Source organism: Drosophila novamexicana, unplaced genomic scaffold (genome assembly GCF_003285875.2).
Source record: "Drosophila novamexicana strain 15010-1031.04,08,12 unplaced genomic scaffold, DnovRS2.1 tig00001270-arrow-arrow-pilon, whole genome shotgun sequence".
Classification (NCBI taxonomy): Eukaryota; Metazoa; Arthropoda; class Insecta; order Diptera; family Drosophilidae; genus Drosophila; species Drosophila novamexicana.
In genome coordinates, this window is record NW_020824847.1 from 1,215,713 (window position 1) to 1,236,549 (window position 20,837).

The following is a 20,837-nucleotide window of genomic DNA, read 5'->3' on the forward strand; positions in this document are numbered from 1 at the left end:
TGTGTGCTTGGGAGTAAATCAAAAACGTGAACTCTTGGCTAGCCAAGTCAAAAGTTATTTTTATTCATTCCCATTCAGCATGGGAAGGCTATTCTGGTTTTGTGTAAATAAAGAAGGGGACAACTCTGAGTTCATAACGTAGTAAAAAAAGTAAAGTAATTATTAGATTCCTGGAGAGCCGAGCCGATCTAGACAATTCCGTCAGTCTGTCTTTTCACATGCATGAACTTATCGATCTCAGAGATTATGGAGAAGCACAGAGTATAATTCAAGCATCGATAACTGAACTTTCAATGTAATCGTTAAGAATCGATTGTTGAGCATATCTTGGAGCTGATAATAGCTGGAAATACTTAAGTTTGTGCACTAAATGTTGCATATTAACTAATGATCGGACAATAAGCTCCGAAGTTAAAGTCTAATTTCACTATGCTCAACATATGTTACATTTACAAACTTCACATTCTGCGATTCCATTAGCAAGTGTCAGTTGTTACGTTTTTTGCAAATGTTAACTTTCTTGCAAATGTGAGAAATGTGGTTTCTTATGGAAAAACGTACAGGAAACATACTTCACATTCGCAAAAAATGAAGGAAATGTTCATCGTGGAATTAGTTAAGAGTACATTTCTTTGAAAAGAAGAAGCACATTGCTTGTATGTCTGTATGCGTGTGTTTCTGTGCTTGAAAGGAAGCAGGGCTTAGGGTATCTTCTAGTCAGGCAAGCTTGCTTGTTTTTTAGGCAACTGCTGGCTAGAGGGTGAAATCTGTTAAGGGTAGGGAAGGTGAGGGGGCGGCGTCATCGTCGCCATTGCTGTCGCCTGCCAGGAATTCGAAGCTCTCCTCGCTGCAGCCGCTCCCATCCGTGGTCAGTCCAAGTGGCAGTCCCCTTCTCCAGACTGGCGACTTGTTTTGGTTGCGGGGCTTATCCTTTCGACTGTTTGTTGCCTGCCACGCCCCAGCCCCCGCGCGGCCGACGAAACCCCTCAGCCATCAGTTGGTAATGCCATTTTTCTTTCGTTTGTTTTGTTGCTGTTGTTGTTGTTGTTGTTGTTGTTGTTGGGGCTGCGAAATGAATAATTTCAGAGAATTTACTAGAAAATTTTATTCATATAAATCACAAATTAAATAAGTTTTTACGACGTTGTTCAGCGGTTGTGCAAGCCACTACAAAACTTATTTGTGTTCTTATACTGGTGCCGTTAATACCCTGTAAACAACAAATGAGCCAAAGCAAGGGTATGCACCGGACGCAGATCGTTGCAAGTGTTGGTATCCGCAAGACTTCCAGATGTTGGATTCTTATTAAGAAATGTTGCGCTTTAAGAGATCGGGCACAATTGGAAACTACCTTGTATCTCAGCTCTGATCGAAAAAACTCCCAGAGCTTGCGCCTCGATAATTGATACACGTTTATTTAAGCATATTTTTTAGATATACCAAAAGTTTCACAGATATCAGCTGAGAAATACTCGAGTTATTTGGGGAAGAAACATGATCAAAGTTGGACTTATAAACTAGTTTCAACATAAAGCCAATTTTTTTTTTATCTATCTAACTGCAATCAATCAATCGTTCAAAGCGACATCAGAAGAGGAAAGAAAATATTCAAATTACAATACGAAGATAAAAAAAAACAATATATATATATATATATATATAAGAAAAATAAGTTGCGACTCGACTCAAATGTCTGTCTCTAAGCGGTTCGATCTTCCCACAAGCACATGCCCGAGTGCTCTGCTTTATGGACTTTACCTACAGGGTATTTGCTAGTCGACCCAGGCTGCTTGGCGTCGTGCGACTTGTTCGTTTGTCGTTTTTGTTGTTGTTGATTCGTCTGAAGCATTTCGGAGGGTTAACTTGCGGTGCCATTTTCTATGTAGTCATTCCCCCCACTCCCCCGCCCGTCCCGCACCCTGCTCGCTTGTCTAGCCTTTTGCCTTGCCCTTTGCCCTTTTTTTTATGGTCGTGTAATTTTTTGTTGGGCTTTTTATTTATGCTTATTATCGTGATTGCTTTTACCCGTAACCCAAAGAGCCTAAGCCATGGTCGCCGCAGGAGCTGCCCTTTGGAGAGCATTACGCACTCACACACACACACAGAGACAGACAGGCACACACACACACAGACACAGAGATAGAGAGAGGTGTCTCCTGTTGGTGGTCATTTTGCCCGTTTGTAGCTCGGGTTCGAGTCTAGCCTTTCTGCCACAAAATGTTGCTGCGACAAAATGTTGCCGGCCAGCGTTTTGGGGGCATGCGGCTTGCCTAGTTGCAGCTGCATTAATAATGCAACATTAGCATAGAGCAGCAAAGCCAAATGCGGCAAAAACATTTGCCACGCTCAGCACAGCTCAGCTCAGCTCAGCTCGCTGCCTGCCCCAAATTCTCATTGCCACACGCTGTGGCATGCCCCGCAACAACATGCAATTAATCATAGCGACAGTCAATGCCAAAGCTGCCGAGGCCCGCTCGAACAGGACATCATATAAAAATAGAAAATCGCAAATGGAAACTGGCAAATGGAAAATGGCAAATAGAAAATGGCAAATGGTGAATGGAAATTTGGCAAAAGATGCGCACATCGTGCCTGACCTTGCAACTATTTCGCACATCAAAACATAATTTATGATGGCCAAAGAAAAAAACCAAGAAGAAGCAGCAGCAGCAGCAGCAACAGCATATATAAATCGGGGCAATCAAATTGAGAGCCCGCCTCCGTGTTTTTTTTTATACCCTGAACCTATTTAAAATGGGTATAAGGGTATATTGTATTTGTGCAAAATCCAAATGTATGTAACAGGCAGAAGGAAGCATCTCCGACCCCATAAAGTATATATATTCTTGATCAGCATCAATAGCCGAGTCGATCTAGCCAGGTCCATCTGTCTGTCCGTATGTATGAACGCAAGGATCTCAGAACCTATAAGAGCTAGAGACCTGAAAGATGTAGGACCTCCTAGTGCCTGCGCAGATCGAGTTTGTTTCCGATAATCGATAAGCAATCGATAAGAATCGATATCGATATCCTGTTTTTTGGGAAATTTTGGTAAATAATAAGAGCTAGAGTTAGCTTCTAAAATAGAATATATATATATGCTTTTGATGTTGGAAGAAGAGGGTACAGGGTATCCCCTAGTCGGTAGCTCCCGACTAGAACCTCTTACATGTTTTTTTTTGGTTCTGTTCTTGTTCTTGTTACCTAGTGCTGGCACGCAGTCGCCCACATAATTATCGCCCTGATTTATGGCAGCATTTTTGCAGCCAATTACTTGGCGTCCAGCGCGCAGGCGAAAGCAAAAAACGAGAAGCGAAAGCGGAAACGGAAACGGAAATCACATAGCATGTGCTGCATGTGGCACACACACACACACATGCACACACACACGCTGGAGCACCTGATTGAGGCCATCAACGGGTTGCGTGCCTTGCAAATTACCTTCGCACTTACCTTCAGCCGCAGTCGCAGCCCGAGAATCGAAGGAACTCGGCAACTCTACTTAATATGCAAATTTACTTGAGCCAGCTTATTGCCCATCTTGGATTACCTTGAAAATAGTTGATTCTCTGCTCGGAACAAGTTGTTCGACCACATTTGAAATCGTATTCACTTTGCATTCATTATCTTGAAGCTTGAGCTCTTTTATCTATTTTTAAGATTATTATGAAGCCTCAAAAAACTTATAGATTCTTGATTCTACTAACGAGCTGTGTCCATCTGGCAAGAGCTGTTTGGGTCCGTCTTTCTTTTTAGAAGATATCTGTTCCGACCTCACAAAGCATAAAGATTCTTGATTCTGTTAAGCAACTCAGTCGATCTCTTTGGAAGAAATCTTCTGAAGCCTCATAAAGCTTATAGATTCTTGTTTCTATCAAGGAACTTAGTCGACCTAGCCAAGTCCATTCATCTTTTTTGAAGAAATGTTCTCTGACCTCAGAAAGCACATAAATTCTTCCCAAGATTCTTGCCCCTAAGGATCTAGCCGGATCCGTCCGCTTCTCCTCAATGATCTCGTATACTACAAAACCTAGAGAAGGGAAATTGTTATTATATATTCTTAAGAAATCATATGCGGAATGAGCTTATTTATTTAGTTTAGTCAAGCTGGGGTCAGTTCTTCTCTTCTCATCGATCTCGTATACCTCAAAAGCTAGAGAAGGGGAATTGTTATTATATATTCTGCAGAAATCATACTCAAAATCAGTTTATTATTTGTTCAATATCTCTCACTATTTTCGAAATATCGATAAAAATCGATTTTGAAACCAAATTTTCCGAGCGTAACTCGAAGAATTAAGGAACTAGATAAACCAAACTTTGTTTATATGTTCTCGTTTGGCATACACAGATGAGGTATATATCAGATTTGGATAACTTTACATCTTACTTGTTTTGAAAAGGAAATATTCTAAAAACAGATTACCATATTGAGTATATCAGTTACCGTGCCACGTTTGCGAATTGCAATTCACCCAACTTCCGCAGAAATTGGAGTTATTTCCACTCGTCTAGTTGCAAATCTATCTTTAGATAATATGTGCTCATTTAGCATAAGGAGTGCTCATCGATTACATGGCATATAAATCGAGTATGTCTGTCTCTTTAGCATGTATTTCATTTTAAGGCGTGGCCGAGGGCTGCAGTGTGGCGGCTGGGAGGGGGCCGCATGACGCGATTGCAATTGGCACTTGCAGCGCCATTTGCTGGCTGCAGCATCAGCTTTGTCTTGTGTGCGCGTCCTGACAGGCGGCAATCAAGTCCCGATTGCGTCTCGTCCTTGGCTCCTTTGACCCGATGCGGCAGTTCCTCAACGCGCTGCGTTAATGCGGGTGAATTCGCGACGCGACGCGACGCGACGCGACGGCATTTGCAGTTGGTTTATTTTGAGCCCAACACTAACAGACTTGGCACAAAGCTAACCCCTCGCCCTTCGCCCCTCGCACCTAGGTTTCCACTAAAGCTTCCCCTTGGGTCGGATCCTTTGTTTAACGCGCTGCACGCCTCGTTATGCACAAACAAAGCGCTTCACTTCAATTTAGCAGCAAATTATAAAAGCCAGCTGCAGCTTTAGCTACAAATTCAGCTGCAATTTTAGCTACAGCTTTAGCGACAATTTTAGCCACAGCTTTAGCTACTATTAAAGTTGCAGATGTAGCTCAATTATCAGCTAGAACTTTGGCTACAACTTCAGCTACAATTTTAGCTACAACTTTAGCTGCGGCTTTGGCTACAGCTTAAGCAATTATTTTAGCTGCAGATTTAGCCTTGACTTTAGCTACAGTTTTAGCTACAATTCTAGCTGCAACTTTAGCTACTATAAAAGTTGCAGATGTAGCTCAATTATCAGCTAGAACTTTGGCTACAACTTCAGCTACAATTTAAGCTACAGCTAAGCTAGAATTTTAGCTATAACTTTAATTACAGCTTTTAGCCACAATGAAGGTTTTAACCTGAGCTTCAATGTAAGTTGCTACAATTTTAGCTACAACCTAACTAGAAATTTAGCTATAATTTAAGCTGCAACTTAACAAGACATTCAACTTAAATTTTAGCTACAGATTTAGCCACAACTTACTCTAACTTTTAGCTGCAGCTTTGCCTTCGATATTATCTATTATGTTAGTTAAATATATAGCTACAATATCAGCTACAACCCTGGCTACAACTTTAGCTGCAACATTTATCAGAGCTTTAGCCACAATTTTGGCTATAACACCATCTTTAATTAGAGTTTTAGCCACAATTTTAGGTGCAACTCCTGCTAAAACTTGAGCTATCTTTTAAGCTCTATTACCTTAATCTTTAGCTTTTATTTAAGCTGCAGATATGGCTGCAATATCAGATATTCTAGCTATAGTTTTAGCTTTAGCCACAATTTTAGCTAGAAGTTCAACTAAAACATAACAACAAACAGCTATTAGTTTAAGCCTTAGCTTTAGCTTCAGCTATTTTCAGGTGCAACTCTGATTGATCGATAGTTATCGAGCGTTTGCTGTCGCTTTGTTTTTTCGATAAAACTTGAACTGACAGACTCAACAACAATTCATCAATGCCAGCTGGAAAGTTACAGTACGACTGCAAAATACACTTTCCGTAAATCGATAACAGCTGAAAGTGCTTGACTCGATAGCTCGATAGCTTCTCACTGTGGCAGTTATCGAGCTTATCGATAAATGTTCAGAGAGCTAGAGAAACTGTGTGAATTTATCCTAAAAATGCGCCTGAAACTGATTCGAGGCTGGAATGTAATACCAGATAAAATGCAGAGTTAACCAATAACTTTTGATGCCGGAGTTACAACGAGCTAACAATTCCTGAGAAACATAATATATCAATTTGAGTTAATGAAGATGTGTGGCCCACAACACTCTTGAAATAGTTGAGAAAAGTTTACCACTGCAAAGTGCTTAAATAGTCTGTTTAATTTAGCAATACCAAAATAACCCAAAAACACTTCGGATTTATAATCGATTGCAAACAGCAGCAGAAGGGCGCCAATGTTTCACTTGTCAAAAGTTTTCGTGAAGACTTCAGAAACTTTCTTGTAGCAAGAAGTTCAGTTCAAAAAAAATGCGAGAGTTATGCAAAAAAAAAAAAAAAAAAAAAAAAAACAATAAATGAAAAATTACAACAAAAATATTTCAATAGTAGAAGACAAGAAGTCAGGAGTGACCGACGAGAAGATATCCTGCACTCAACGATAACTTCTTTTTGAGCTTCTTCCGTTAGCTGTACACTTTTTTTTAGTTCCGAGAAATATGATAAGAGCAGCTTTTCGTTATCGATTTTAATCGATATCAAGCAATCGATAAATTGAAATAAACTTTACTTTTCGAGACTTGGCAGCAGCTATGTTGACTTGAAGAGTGCGAACAGACACATCGACTGACGGACCAGCAAGAATATATATCTACATATATACTCCATGCTCTATAGATATACTCTAGAAGGGTTCCCTTCTGCCCTTCAGTTGTGCTTTACATGAGATTCAACTGCATTTATCGAAGAGTTGAACTTTTGATGTGCGATTTTCGTGGTGTCGTATAGAAACTTCAGTTGCCTAGCTCAATTAACAGGGTCAGAAAGAGGAGCAGCTGTTGTTGTTGTTGTTATTGGTGGAGCAATAAAGGCCAAGGCAAAGGCAAAGGCAAATTAATTTGCGGACATTTGAGGCGGTCAAAATTCGAGCCTAGAATAAATGCTGCTGATAATGATAATGAGGCCTAGAACGCCAAGATGACGATGGGCCCACAATGATAATGATGATGATGATGATGATGAGATGATGCTGATGCTGATGGCTGTGGTCCTGCCCAAGTGCGTGTCTGGAGCGAGAGAGAGAGAGAGTGGGAGAGAGAGAGGGGAAGCTATGCAGGGTGTTGAAATGTTATCGTGCGCCTGGGCATCATTGATAACAAATGAGGGCCCATTAATCGAGGCAGTCAGCTGTTGTTGTTGTTGTTGTTGTTGTTGTTGTTGTTGTTGTTGTTGTTGTTGTTGTTGTTGTTGTTGTTGTTGGGGCTGCCTTTGCCCGAGTGCCGAGTCCTGAGTCTCCAGCAATTGGGCTCTAATGCGTGTTGAACTTGTTATGCTAACCGAGCCTGCCGCTTAATAATTGAACAATAAAAAATGGCATTAAGTAATTTGTGTATGCGAGCTCATAAAACTCACACTCACACACACACACACATGTGCATTAATTGTTAATTTACTGCTCGTTTAAGTTTAATGATTCGTGGTCATGAAAATTTAAAGTTTATTGCCAAACGTTAAGCCAACAAATTACAAATGCGCAAAGACTTATTCTGCCCGCACACGCGTCTAAAGCGTGCTCCAACTCTGCTCTCCCCGCCCCCCGCCCACACTCTCCCGCACACACTCACACACATCCGTAGCCCCCACTCCTGGCCCCTGCAGCAAGAAAAACCCACTGATTCATGTTAATTAAATGTGACACAAGTTTAACAACTTTTCTTTTGGCACGCTTCGTTTCATTGCCACCTCAATACCCTGTACATAGGCGAAATGGGGCATGATCTGCTGCAAGTAACGCTTCTTATGCTTGTGACGTAACAAAAAGTAGCTGGAATTGAGTGGTTTTTCACTTAACGCGCTCTACCAGTGTTGGTAAAGCAATACCAGTGCTGGTAAAACTCTACCAGTGTTGGTAAATCAAGTATTTTCAATTAAGCTGTACTTTTTTCTAGCAAATTTAAATGAGAACAAGTTTGTTAGATAAAACTTGAATGCAATTCGCCCCAACAACGATGTAGAGAACAACATGTAGCCGTGCTCAACTGTTTTCCAACACTGAGTGGAATTCTTTTTCGCTTTCTAGGATATCTCATATCTCATCCTTTTTGTGGCATTGCCAGTTCTGTCATATATAACACTGCAGCTGCGGCCCGCACAAATTCATTTGCTATTGTTGCGGCAGACGTTGCGGCCTGCCACGCCCCTCAAGCTGCGGGCGCAGCCCACAGCTTCAGCCGCAGACAGATGCCCACATCATGTGCGACAATTCCGACAATTTCGATTTCGATCAATGGCCAAAAGTTTTGCGCTTTTAATTAGAAATCGAATCCGCAGCCCACTCCATGGCCCCCGTCAACTTGTAGCTGGATGCTGTACAGCCTCCGGGGGCGTGGTACATTCAAAGTTTGTCAATGGGCCGCAGGGGGAGGAGGAGGAGGGAGGGGAGGCAAGTCACACACAGACCACACAATGGACGATATGAAGTTGCTTCAATTTTAAACACATGCACCTGGTCGGGTTTGTGGTTATTCAAACTTTTCAAGCGCCCGTTTAATTGAGCTTGAGTTCGAAAAGAAGAGTTCTTCTAGTACTTAGTTGGTCGAAGTGCTTAGGAATTGGGAAATCAATTTATTCAAATTGAGAAGAAGCAAGACATAACCTGCAAAGAATAAGGTCACACACGAAACCAAATAACAACAAAAAAAAAAAAGAAAACAGTTACATTGAAAAAAAAAAACATACATACATACATACGTACCATATGCAGACGGCTTAAAGAATCCCACACTTAACGATTGTGTCTGGTCACACTTGCAGCATGCATGGCTGCGGCAGCCATATTGACAAACAGCCAAAACATAAGCAACAAAAGCTGCAGCAAATGACGTTAACATTCGTTTGTCTTTGCTTTCGTGTCGGCACAAAATAACCATTGCAATTGCTTGGCCACCATCTTTGCTCAGCCTCATTCTCTCACCCTCTCGTGCTGACATTCTGAATACAAATTTAACAGCAGCCATCAGCGTCCCAGCGCTCTCTTTCAATTTCAATTAGAAACTTTAACTGCACACACCCACACACACATACAGAGAGACAGTCAAACAGAGGGAGAAACACACCCACACACTCTCAGTTGTCGTCAGCAGCTGCAGCGACTGAGCTGGTTTCTGCTGCTGCTGCTGCTGCTGCTGCTGCTGCCACTGTCTCCGTCTCTGTCAGCAGCTGGCAGCGCATTGCTGTGCGTTTCTTTTTTAGTGCAGTGTTGGGTGAGAGCAATTTAATTTCTTTTCAGCTGCCATTCGTAACGTCTTGTGATAAAGCTGCAACGACTTGGCAATGCCCCCCTGCACCGCTCCGCCGCAGCATCCCTTAAACAAGCCAAGCGCTGTGTATGCATGCAACTATTAAAGTAAATCACTTAAGCTGGCTGCGAAAATAAAAGCAGAGCAATTCTCATGTGCTTATCATAGAATCTATGAGAAATGACTTATGTATGTGCATATACATATGTATATGTATATATGTATGTATGTCAGATACACACACATGCACATGGTTACGGAGGGCCGTTAATATTTTGCGTCTTTGAGTGCATTATTCAGCATTGGGTCGACAGTAAGTAGCGCAAGGATTAGACTATGCACAGCAAATTACGTTGCCATCCTTGAGCTTAAAATACATGTCAAGTGCAGCAGCGAAAGCGGCAGAGAGCGTCAAAGAGATTGAGAGCGTGTTTAAGTAATTGAGCAAGGCTAAATGAAAGCTTAAATTCGTGTAACAGCTCTCTTTCTCGCTCGCACCAAGTCTGTAGGATCTGCATGGCGCACACACTGTCAGAGTGAGAATGTCACAGAGAGGGAGAGCGAGAGAGAGATTAGCGCAATGAGCGTGCGATCTAACCAAACTGCTCTCTCGTAAAACTAGACAGCACTCATTTAGAACAAATCACACTCAAAACATTTGCCGCTCAATCGCAGTAGGCGCTCATTGAGCTGTCGGCTTACAGTCCGAGCCAAAAAAGGGAGTCAGTAATTCTACTTTTTTCGTACCATGTGTAACTAGCTCTCTTCCAAACAAAAAAAAAAAAAACAAACAACTCTTGAAAAGTTCCAAAAAGAAAACAACAACCTTTCGATATTTTGTGGTCCGTGCTAAAATTTTACAAAACAAAAGAAGAAAAACTCAACTCAACTCTGAAGCGAAGATGGAGCCGCTTCCCATGGAATTGAAGAGCGCTTTGGCCACACTGGCCAGATTCTTTATTATCTGCAACTTTCTGGCCGATTCGGTGCATTTGCTGCACGACTGGGACCTGGAGCGGACCCTACTCAACCTGAACTGGCGCTGCGGCGAAGTCTATGCCAATCTCTATCTATCCTGCATTGTCGCCGGCCAGCTGTTGGCCTGTTTCATGGTAATCTTCGACAGCAATCGCCAGGTGGCCGCCGGCATACTCAGCCTGTTGGCCAATTTGCGTGTGGCCTCGAATCCCATGTTCTGGAACATGGAAATGTACGCCGATGTCTTTGCCCTGGTCATAGCCATACTGTTGGCCACCATACCGCCGCATCGTCTGGTCCGCTGCGGCTTCCTGTTTGTGGCCTACTTGACATACAAGAACCTGAACGATGGCCTGCCCTGGCAGCTGCTGCACCGCTACGGTGTGAAGCTATTGATCATCTTCGTGCTGAGCGGCTACCGTCTGAAGTGGTCCACGGCCATGCTGCTCCTGCTGCTGGCCACGCAGAGCTTTCAGGCCTATGCCTGGTGGGAGCTGCCCTATTCGCTGACCAACATGCCGATCATATTCTACAAGCGCTTCCAATTCTGGCAAATGGTATCCATACTTGGCGGCGTCCTAATGACCGCCGTTCACACCCAGGAGTTCTGAAAACGATGCAGCATAAATTTCTTTAAGAATGTTAACAGTAAACTCTATGTTATTCATGTTAGAAGGTAAGATGTTAAGATGTTCTGTTAGTTTGTTTAACATCCAGAGACCTGTAAGTTATATGTTATATGTTACATGATGTTATGTTAATGTAAGTTGATTTAACAGCCAAAGATAACATTTAATAAACCAACTGTTAATCGCTATTAATTCACAATGGATTAACGACATGATTCCGCCGAGATCTTTGTAGTTATGGGCCCTTATAGGGTTATATTTGTTAAAAACTTGGATAGTTTATACGCTAAATTATTACAGATTAGAATAATATATATTGCATTGCTTGTTATTATTATAATGAAATGTTAAAATTAACAATAGGTTACAGTTTGACAGTCACTGTCTTGCACTTACAGTCTGAGACTCTGTTAGTTAATAATCAGGAAGACACTTTTCAACAGATTTCATTGGTAAATACACCTGAAACAGGGCATTACGTAGTCGTTACTTCCGTTAACTACACATTATGTTTTAAATATTGATGTGCGAACTTTAACTAGCAGTTAAATTGCTTTAACAGCAGCTCAAGAGCTGTAAATTGTAAAGTGCATTGCTTGCATATGTGCTCAAATATTCTGATGCATGCACACACACACATACACAGGTACACGTACACATGATGTATAGTTGCCCGCGACTGACTGACTGACTGACTGACTGGATGACTGACTGACTGACAGGCTGGATGACTGACTGGTTGACATGTCTTCGTGTGTTCAATTTTAATAAATTTTTGGCAGCTTGTACTCGAATGCAAGCAAGCGCGACACTTGACAGGCAGCCTGCGGGGCGTGTAAGCAGAAGAATGACAGAGGGAGGGGGTGGGTGGCGGGGGAGGGGGGAGGGGGGTCGACATCGACGTGACGTCATTTTGTCCACAATTTCGACTGACGCTGGCAAAAATCGTTGCCATGTTGCAACTGCTGCGACTCTTGTGGCACAGACTGTTGCCACTTGCAGCTGGCAACGCGGGTCACATCAAGGACAATGCACTTCTGTGTGTGCGTGTGTGTGTGTGTGTGTGCGCTCGTCGTTTTATTTATAAGTCTGGCCACACCCAAGCATTGGGCAACCCACCTATGCGGCAATCTCATTTATTTTTGCTAAACTCTTCTTCAAAGCGTTATTTATCATTTCGCCCCCCTCCCCCGCGCCCGGCCATCCCTCCACGCCCATGGAGCAGCCCTTAACTCAGCCCAACCAACCCACAATACACCTGATTGTCAGTCCGTCCGTTCGTCCGGCTGTCTGTCTGTCTGTTCGTCGTTCCAGCGTTTATCAAAGATGCTTCAAAAAATAAAATAGAAGCAAACAGAACAAACAAAAATAAAAAAAAAAATATATCCAACAAATTGAGCGTTCCAGAGGAAAGCTTCATCAGCTTCAAGAGAGGGAGAGAGAGCTTGGTCTTGGCGCCGACTAGATGTAAATGCTTGGGGAAAAGTTTCTCGATTCGATTTCTTGTTAAGATAATCGTTGTATTGTTGTGTCCATCGACACGAAACAAATGCCTGCTGTTTTATTATTTAGTTGATTTGGCACACAGAATATGCTCGAGCAGTTCTAATATTCTAAACAAATACAAATTAAATTTGTTTGCACAGTTTGAGCTCGGACAGCATTCATATTCATTGAACGAGAGTTATTCCGACTGTGTCTCAGGCCAAATGCTGGGCTATATTTGATTTTAAGCTCTTTATTAGATTTAAATGTGTTTTCTTAAGGCTGGTAATAATTGGAATTGGAATCAAGTGAGCATAACTTAAACTGACGCTCAGCGGGAGATCTTTGCGACGCACGTTGGGCGCCATTTAAAATGAAATTCTGCAGCATAATGCACTGCATATTAGATGAGTTGAATGAATAAATTGGTTTGGGTATTCGCTTAAAATAACTATACTTTAGATAAACTCATATTTCGGTTAGACAAACTCGCCCGCCTTTTCCCAGGAAATGACAAAAAATTGCCAGCACTTTGGAAATCATATGGTAAAAGCAAATAACTTTGTGCATTGAAGTGTCTGCTGAAACCGAGAAGATACATATTTTATTCAGAGCCTGGATACACACGCACACGCTGGCCTGGTGTGTGGCAGCATTTGGGCCACATTTGCCTTAATGGCCATAAGAGGCACTCAACAATCACGAAGCAGGCTCAAACGAACGCGTTCTGACAATGTAACGACAGGTGTTGCATGTGTGTAGATATTTCGCCTTGTTTTGCCTTTTGCTGGGCACACACCTTCTGCTTGCTCTTTCGCTTGGGGGGGAGTCGCCGAATGACATGACATTTGACATAGTTAAGTTCACCTTCACGCAAAAAACATAAAGTAAAAAATATGTTCACTTCGCTGTCGAGAGATTGAACTAGAGAAAGGGCCTAAAATGACTAGAAGGCATGCTGGCATGCATAAAATATTACAATATATCAAAAGGATTGCTAATACAGGTGTGCGCCACGCTCGACAGCCAAACCCTCAACGTCAACCAGCCCCCCCCCCCCCCCTTCCCCACTTTCCTGCCAAAGTGAAAAAGAAGAAAAACTGGGAGTGCTCCGGACTAGAAGATACCCTGAACCCGGCGCCAGCTTCCGTGCAGCACATATCTTCTCCTTCCTGCCTTGCGTTTCTTTCTGCTTCCTTTCTTGATTATCTTCGGTCTTTATAGTCCGATTTTTATATGATTTTCAGTGCAATCACGTGTCTGTACATACAAAAGTTCAGATGTATACTCTACACCTAAAATGACTGAAAGTATTCAAGAGCCAAAGTTCTCCGGCCTTGCATAAGCTATGCGAGACTCTATATACCAAACTTGGGGTCTCTAGCTTTTGTAAGTCACGAGATATGGCAAAAAACAAGATCGATAGATATCGATTTTTGTCGATATCGTGCAAAACGTGACAAGTTATCGATGACTCGAAATAAACTTAATCCGAGCACAAAAACAAAAATGCAGTTTCAAGCTCCTAAAGCTTGGCCTTCATGCCGATCAGGCATGTGTACTCCACCTGTTTCATACATTTGCAAAATGCCTTTATACCCTTTTAGGCTATGTGAAAAAAAAAGCTGGAAGCCTGTCGGCTGTCGCCTGTCGTCTGTGTGCCTGTCGCACCCTATCTATGTATGGCATCTAGTGGCAAGGATGCTGCACACTTTTGATTTTTAAGCGCCGCTGTCACGCCACTTGTTCAAAGCATTTGTGTGTGTTTGTGTCCTTATCCCCGTCCCTGTCCCTGTCCCTGTCTATGCATAAAGTGTGCTTCGAACGTTGAATTTGAATATACAAAGTGCCATTGGAACCAATCGAGCTTATGGACCGCCAGGCCTTGGAGGGGGGGCAGTACGCAATCAAAATTATTGGCACTCGTGTATGCTGGGCACGCTTATCGGATACCCACTGTGTATACCACGCAATTATTGTGGCTTAATTCAGCCATTATTAATAGGAAGCAATCGAATGGGAAGCAATTTATTTGCCAGTGAAGCTGAATACATAATGCTCGTTAACGGTGCTTCATTCCCACGTTGGGCGCCGTGTATTTATTTGAGACGCAAAAAGGCAACATTTACATAGAATTGAGCGCCTGTTAAATGCGTCTTAATTTCTATAGCTTTACGGCCACATTCTCTAATTATATATATTCTATATTCCATGGCTTTTGGCCAGATTTAACCGGACCCTTGTCCTGGTTTCCGCAGCACAAAGACAAAGGCAGAGGCTGCTGCTAGGCAGCAGCAAGGCATTGTCCTGTACTTTTGCTTCCTTTTGGCTTGCACCTACTCTCTCGAAAGGCTGCACAAACACAAAGCGGACGCAAAACTTGTCCCTAAGTGCAGGGCAAATAGCGATACGGAATGGGGCTAAAAGGGGGCCGAAATGCAAATGCCGAAATTATACAACAGAAATCAAGTAAACGTGCACTTATCGAGATTGCTGCACTTACGAATACCCTTGAGGGCATGTATTGCCTTTTATGTGCATCAACTTTACCTAGACAGGCATACATATGTTGAAGAGTGCTGCATACTATGCCATATATATGACAGTCTCAGTATGTTTGGCTCAGAGTTGAGCTGCACTTGCGCTGATTTCCAGGCAAGCTATTGGACAGCCAGCTGTTGTTTGTGACCCGGTGCAGGGTATTAAAAAGCATTTTATTGTTTTTATGCTTTCACTTATTCTATTGTTGAAATTGTAACAGGCTCGCAGTGCAAAGGCCGGCCCTTGCGCGTCTTCATCATAACTGCAAACAAAGAATAACGAGGCAAACAGTCAAACAACTGAAGAACCTGAACTGTTTGCACTCCAAGTTGCTAAGTGCCCTGCCCACACACAGAGCCCAGCCCAGCCCGAAAAAAAGCAACAAAAACAAAAAAGAAAAGCACAAAAAATGCAAAAGAGCACAATAAAAAAAAAAAAGAAGAAAAATAAGCAAAATAAAAGGCAAAAGAGTCAACAAACTGTGTGTGTTGTAAGGCTGCTGCAGCTGCCTCCACCTCCAGCCCCAGCCCCAGCTCCAGACCCTCCTTTGCATATGCCCAGCCTCTGGCCCGTTTATAATACTCTTCTTCTCACGAAACGCAACAGTGTATATTCATTTTCGGACACAAAGCACAAAGCTCTGCTGCGTTAAGAGTCCAACTTAGCAGGTTTTGCAGCGACCGGAAGTATAATCATTCCAAAGGTCATCCAGTTTATTCTCCATTGAAGAACTTAGCTAGGTGAGATCCCGGCTTCCTTTTTCTACTTTGTGAGAAACTTGGTTAGTTGACCAAAAACTGAAATATTATTTATATGTATTTACTATGCAACAATCCATATACCTAGTTTGGTATATCTAGCTCTTATAATCTTCTGGTTTTGCCTTAAGAATTATGTCGATAATATGAAAATAGGAGCAGATATTGAAGAAATGCTGCTGAAAAACCTGTTGTAAGTTAATTCAGTTGATATATCGATAACAGCAATCGATAACAGCAATTGAAATCAGCAAACGATCTCTTCGATCGATAACAGCAATCGATAGCTGAACTCGATAGCTGCAATCGACAACATAAATCGATAACTGTAATCGATAAAACAACTCGATAACTGCAATCGATATCATAACTCGACTAAGTGCAATCGATAACAACATTGAGATTCTTGACGACCATTTTAAACAATCGATGAACTCCTCCCAGGTTCGATCAAAAATTAAATCGATAGCTTTTCCCATTTAAGCGCGTATTACGCAGTCGTTGGCACCCGATTGCAATTGGGCCGCTTGCTTTTATTTGATTATTTATCCTTTTCCATTGCACAACAAAAAAAAAAAACAATAAATACAACAGTTTTTTGCACACATGAGAAGCCAAGGATTTATATTATGTTAAAATATATATTCGATACATATACAGGTACTTATTTTATGGAAATGGATTGGTTCTATTGGCAGCGGAATCCGATGTTGTTTCGCATCTTTTATTTATATTTAAATGTATTTGGGCGCACGCGGCGTATGCTTCATAATAATATCACTTAATTTTTGTTTTGTTTGTGTTGTTAAACATTTTGTAAACGTTGCGAATAATTCATGAAGTTCTCGTGTGTAAATAAGTAATTGAATAATTATGATTGCATAATGGAATGAACATTTGCTCGCACGCACACACACACACACACACACACACACATGTTAAACAATTTGCTTTGCACTTATTTAGATTATAAAATTGTTACATTTAATTTGTGGCTGTCAACATTGTGAAACGAAGCGAGAAAGTATGGAAAATGTGGGAAAAACCCTGCAGGGCACGTAAGCAGATGCTCGATATACCCTGTAATGTGATGCTATATACAAGAGGGAGAGAGTACGATAACAGAAAATATGGATATTGTGGAAAGAAAGCCTGCAGGGCACGAAATCAGATACAGCTGCACATGAGATACCCTGTAATTTTGCGACTTATACAAGAGAGAAAACGAGAGTCAAAGAGCGAAAATGTGCGGAAATCAGATATAGCTTATATGATATACCCTGTAATGTGGGTGTATATACAACAGAGAAGAGAGAAGAGAGAGCGAGACAGAAAGTGTTCTGGCTTCTTCTTTCCTGTTTGCTGTATCTGGCCTTAAAAGTTTTCAAATGATGCCAGATCTCCAAAATGATAAACGTATTCATAATGTGCAATATATATAGAATGGTAAATATATAGACTCCAGACTCTGCTGCAGCTTGTCGAGATCGCGACGTTCGGACAGGGAGAGAGTCCGACGGATGAGCTTGGCTCTTTTTGAATTTACACTTTAAATAAACATTTAGGCTTAAAATATATACTTAAGCTAAATGAAATTGTTAAATTGCAGCAGGTATTATAGATAATGATGATTAATTGGCAGACGAGTTTGATGAAAGGCATCAAAGGCAAATAAAAAAGCAACAACAACAAAAATAAAAAAAGGCTTAGCTGCTCATTATAATTGAATTAAAATTCGAAAATAATCCAAAAGGGCTGACAAAGCTAACAAAGGTATTTAATGCGATCGAATATTATTTGCAAATATTATTTATGCATATTTATTTGTGTATAATATTTGCAAATATTCGAGCTCATTAAAGACGCGTTGTTCAAGGAAATTGAGAACAGCTCCGACATCAAATGAATACAAATGTTGTTATTTCATATACAAGCTGGCTATCGAGATGCCGTGGGGTCGCGAGGGGGGAGACCATTAAGAATGTGCATTGCGCATACGCCGCGTGGGCCAAAGTTATTTTTTCGCTTTATTTCGTTGTTGTGTGAGGCAACAAAGTGCAAAAACGAGCCAAAAAGCGTTTCATTAACTTAATTAACTTTTAATTGAAATTGTTTGACAGACGCGAAAAGCATGCGCGAGTGTGCTTTCATCTTTTAATTGCAATTTGAAAGCGGCAAACAAAAAAAAAAAAACTTGCGTAAGAAACAAAAATAAGTACAAAAAATAACAGAAATTTATAACAATAAATTTTCTAAGGAATGAGCCGCAGGTCCCTTCGAAATATGGCTAATGGCAATAACAACAAAATATGCACAATGAAAATTAAGTCAAGAATTTTTCATTTATTAGCAGGCTGTGCGTTGCCTGGCAAACAACAAAAAATCACGTCCTTCCGCATCAGCGGAGGCCTCTTTAATGTGCCTGTCAAACTGCACAGCCAACACTTGAGCTGGTTGTTAATCTCTTCCTTTTCTTTTTCTATTCGTTAGCTAGCCGGCAGCTAAAGTACTTGATAAATATTGGTGAACTGTTGTTGCGCAAGTTTACCAGGCAGTTTATCTCGCTGTTAATTAGTTGAGATTTCCAGTGTTGCCACCTTGCAGTACATCTGGCAACGCTTGTAGCACTGACTTTGGCAATTTGCTGAACACTTTTCTGGCTTATCTGTATTTGAACTTTCGTGGTTGCTTGCATTTAGCCGACAGCTAAACTAGCTGGTAAATATTATTTGAGAAAGTATGTGTTTATTACTTGTAAGCTTTTGTTGGCTGTGTTTTGAAGTTGAGGAGAATGACATATAAGTTGTTGTTAACTCTGAATATTTACCAGGCAGCTTATCTCGCTGTTAATTAGTTAAGTTTGCCACCTGCCCATACATTTGGCTGCGCTTGCTACACCGCATTTGACACGTTGCTGAGCACTATTTCGCTTGCTTCTCTGACTCACAGCTGTTTTACCTACTAAAATTTAGCCGGCAGCTAAACTAGCTGATAAGTATTTGTGTCAAAGTTTATGACACCATTTGCATTTTAACAGGAACTTTTGAATATTGTGATCAGCTGTTGGAATGTAGCTCTAATGCGTGCTTGTCCACCTAAATATACTTGGTTGAAGTAATTTGGAATAGTCTCTGAACTTTTCGCTGAGTGTATGTGTAAAAAAAAGATTTGTCTGGCTTATGTTCGTATGCCTATTTATGTGCGCTCTGCGCCCTCGCCACCAACGACTTGCATTCGTAATTAGTTAATGTGCCGGCGTAGTCAGAGCCTAAGCGTCGGAAGGCTCTCAGGGAACGCAGAACCCCCCCTCCCCCCGTAATCCCCACCACAGTTGCCCCTGTTGCTTATTAAAAAGGTAAAAAACAAAAAAAAAATATATATATATATGCCGCTTTGAGGCTGTGGCTGGCCTATGCCAAGTGTGCATGGCTTTATGGCAGCTGTTCTACTCGTTATGCGACTGCACCCCGCCCCAAAAGGCGCCCCTTTTGTCGGGCCGGCGGCTGCCTTCTCAGCTAATGAAGTACATATATACATATGACTGGGAAGGGGGTCGAGAGGTGGGCCCTACATATGCCAGCCTTCAAAGCAAGATTTTTGTGCTTTATTTTCATTTACTTTCATATGCTCTGAAAAAAAGGGTATCTTCATTTTGTCACATCTAAGGTTAACTTCAACAGCCGAGTCCATAGAGAAATAAGGTTATTTTATTTGTTTGTTTCTTAAGTTGCCCCGAATTGATGCAGCATCGGATTACTATATCATATAGCTCTGCATAAACAACTTTGCGGCTTTTCATCCGATTTATCTAGACTAAACTCAGCAAATACGAGCTAGACCCAGCTCGTAACATATTTGTTAAGCTATAACAAATCGTACTGCTATATCATATATCTAATTTATATATATATCAATAGAGTATTCGTTGGAATAATGTCTGCAAGTGTATTCAATTTTCGGTATGCCTAAGCTGTGAATACTCGCTTTTTTTTTTAAATATATTTTTTACAGCCGCTTTTACACATAGGCACGCACAACACACACACACACACTCGCACGCACACACATTTGCATGCATAATGTGTGTATTTTTTATATGTTGTTGCCCCATTATGTGTGTGTGCGTGCGTGTGCGTGTGTGTGCTTGTGCGGAACAACATTTAAAATGTAAGCGTTTTACGTGGCGTATACTTAATGCATTAAGCATACGCCACGTTGAGCGGCACAGAGCTGCGCCCGGCGCTGACAAGCAAAGCGACACGAAACAAATTCTTTTCATGCAGCTCAGCTGCCACAGCTACAAGCTCTTCTTCTTTCTCTTCTTTTTCTTCATCATTTTCATCTACTACAACCACTTCCGCCTTCTCTCGCCCCCCTCGTTGCAGGTGAACGTGAGCAACACTTGGACCATGCCGCAGGAGGGCTTGAATGTGTTCTATCGTTTCTTTCGTGATCGCATCTCCTGGTTCGAGGCGGACGCCGTTTGCCAGTTCCATCATGCCAATCTGGTGACAGGTAAGCGACAGACGGTGCAAGGGGACGGGGCGGGGGGCGGCAGGGTGTAGATTCACTGAGGCATAAGGCAGTCGACAGCTAGCCGCAAAGTCAAGTCAAAGACGCGACGTGAGGCTTTAGTTAAGCTTGCAGCACAAAAGGTAAGATATTCAATACATGCTGACATTGTGTGGCAGCAGCAGCTGCAGGGCGAAGGGGCAGAGGTGCACGAGCAGGTACAGGTACAGGTACAAGGCTGACAAAGAGTGTGTATATAAAGCAAATGGTAAACGCCAACAAAATGTGAAATGCAAATAAGCCCAATGACAACGAGAGCAGCACACATTGCAGCTAACAAAGCGCTGGGCGTGGCAAAAGGGAGCAGGACAGGA

General features: G+C 41.8%; 2 protein-coding genes across 2 annotated transcripts in view; both read left to right on the top strand.

Moving 5' to 3' along the window:
* Positions 1-20,837, top strand: part of LOC115766825 (mucin-5AC) — a 31,528-nt gene that overhangs the window by 2,107 nt on the left and 8,584 nt on the right. The window contains exon 3 of the mRNA XM_030710860.1: positions 20,337-20,466. Within this exon, the coding sequence (XP_030566720.1) occupies positions 20,337-20,466 (130 nt within the window). The remainder of the gene's footprint in view (positions 1-20,336; positions 20,467-20,837) is intronic.
* Positions 10,295-11,359, top strand: LOC115766856 (surfeit locus protein 4 homolog). The gene has a single exon (XM_030710911.1). It carries the CDS (start codon positions 10,463-10,465, stop codon positions 11,147-11,149), a length of 687 nt encoding a protein of 228 aa, XP_030566771.1. The 5' UTR covers positions 10,295-10,462; the 3' UTR covers positions 11,150-11,359.

What these genes read in the sequence shown, in the direction of transcription:
- LOC115766856 (XM_030710911.1), top strand. Translation starts at nt 10,463, where the DNA reads ATGGAGCCGCTTCCCATGGAATTGAAGAGCGCTTTGGCCACACTGGCC.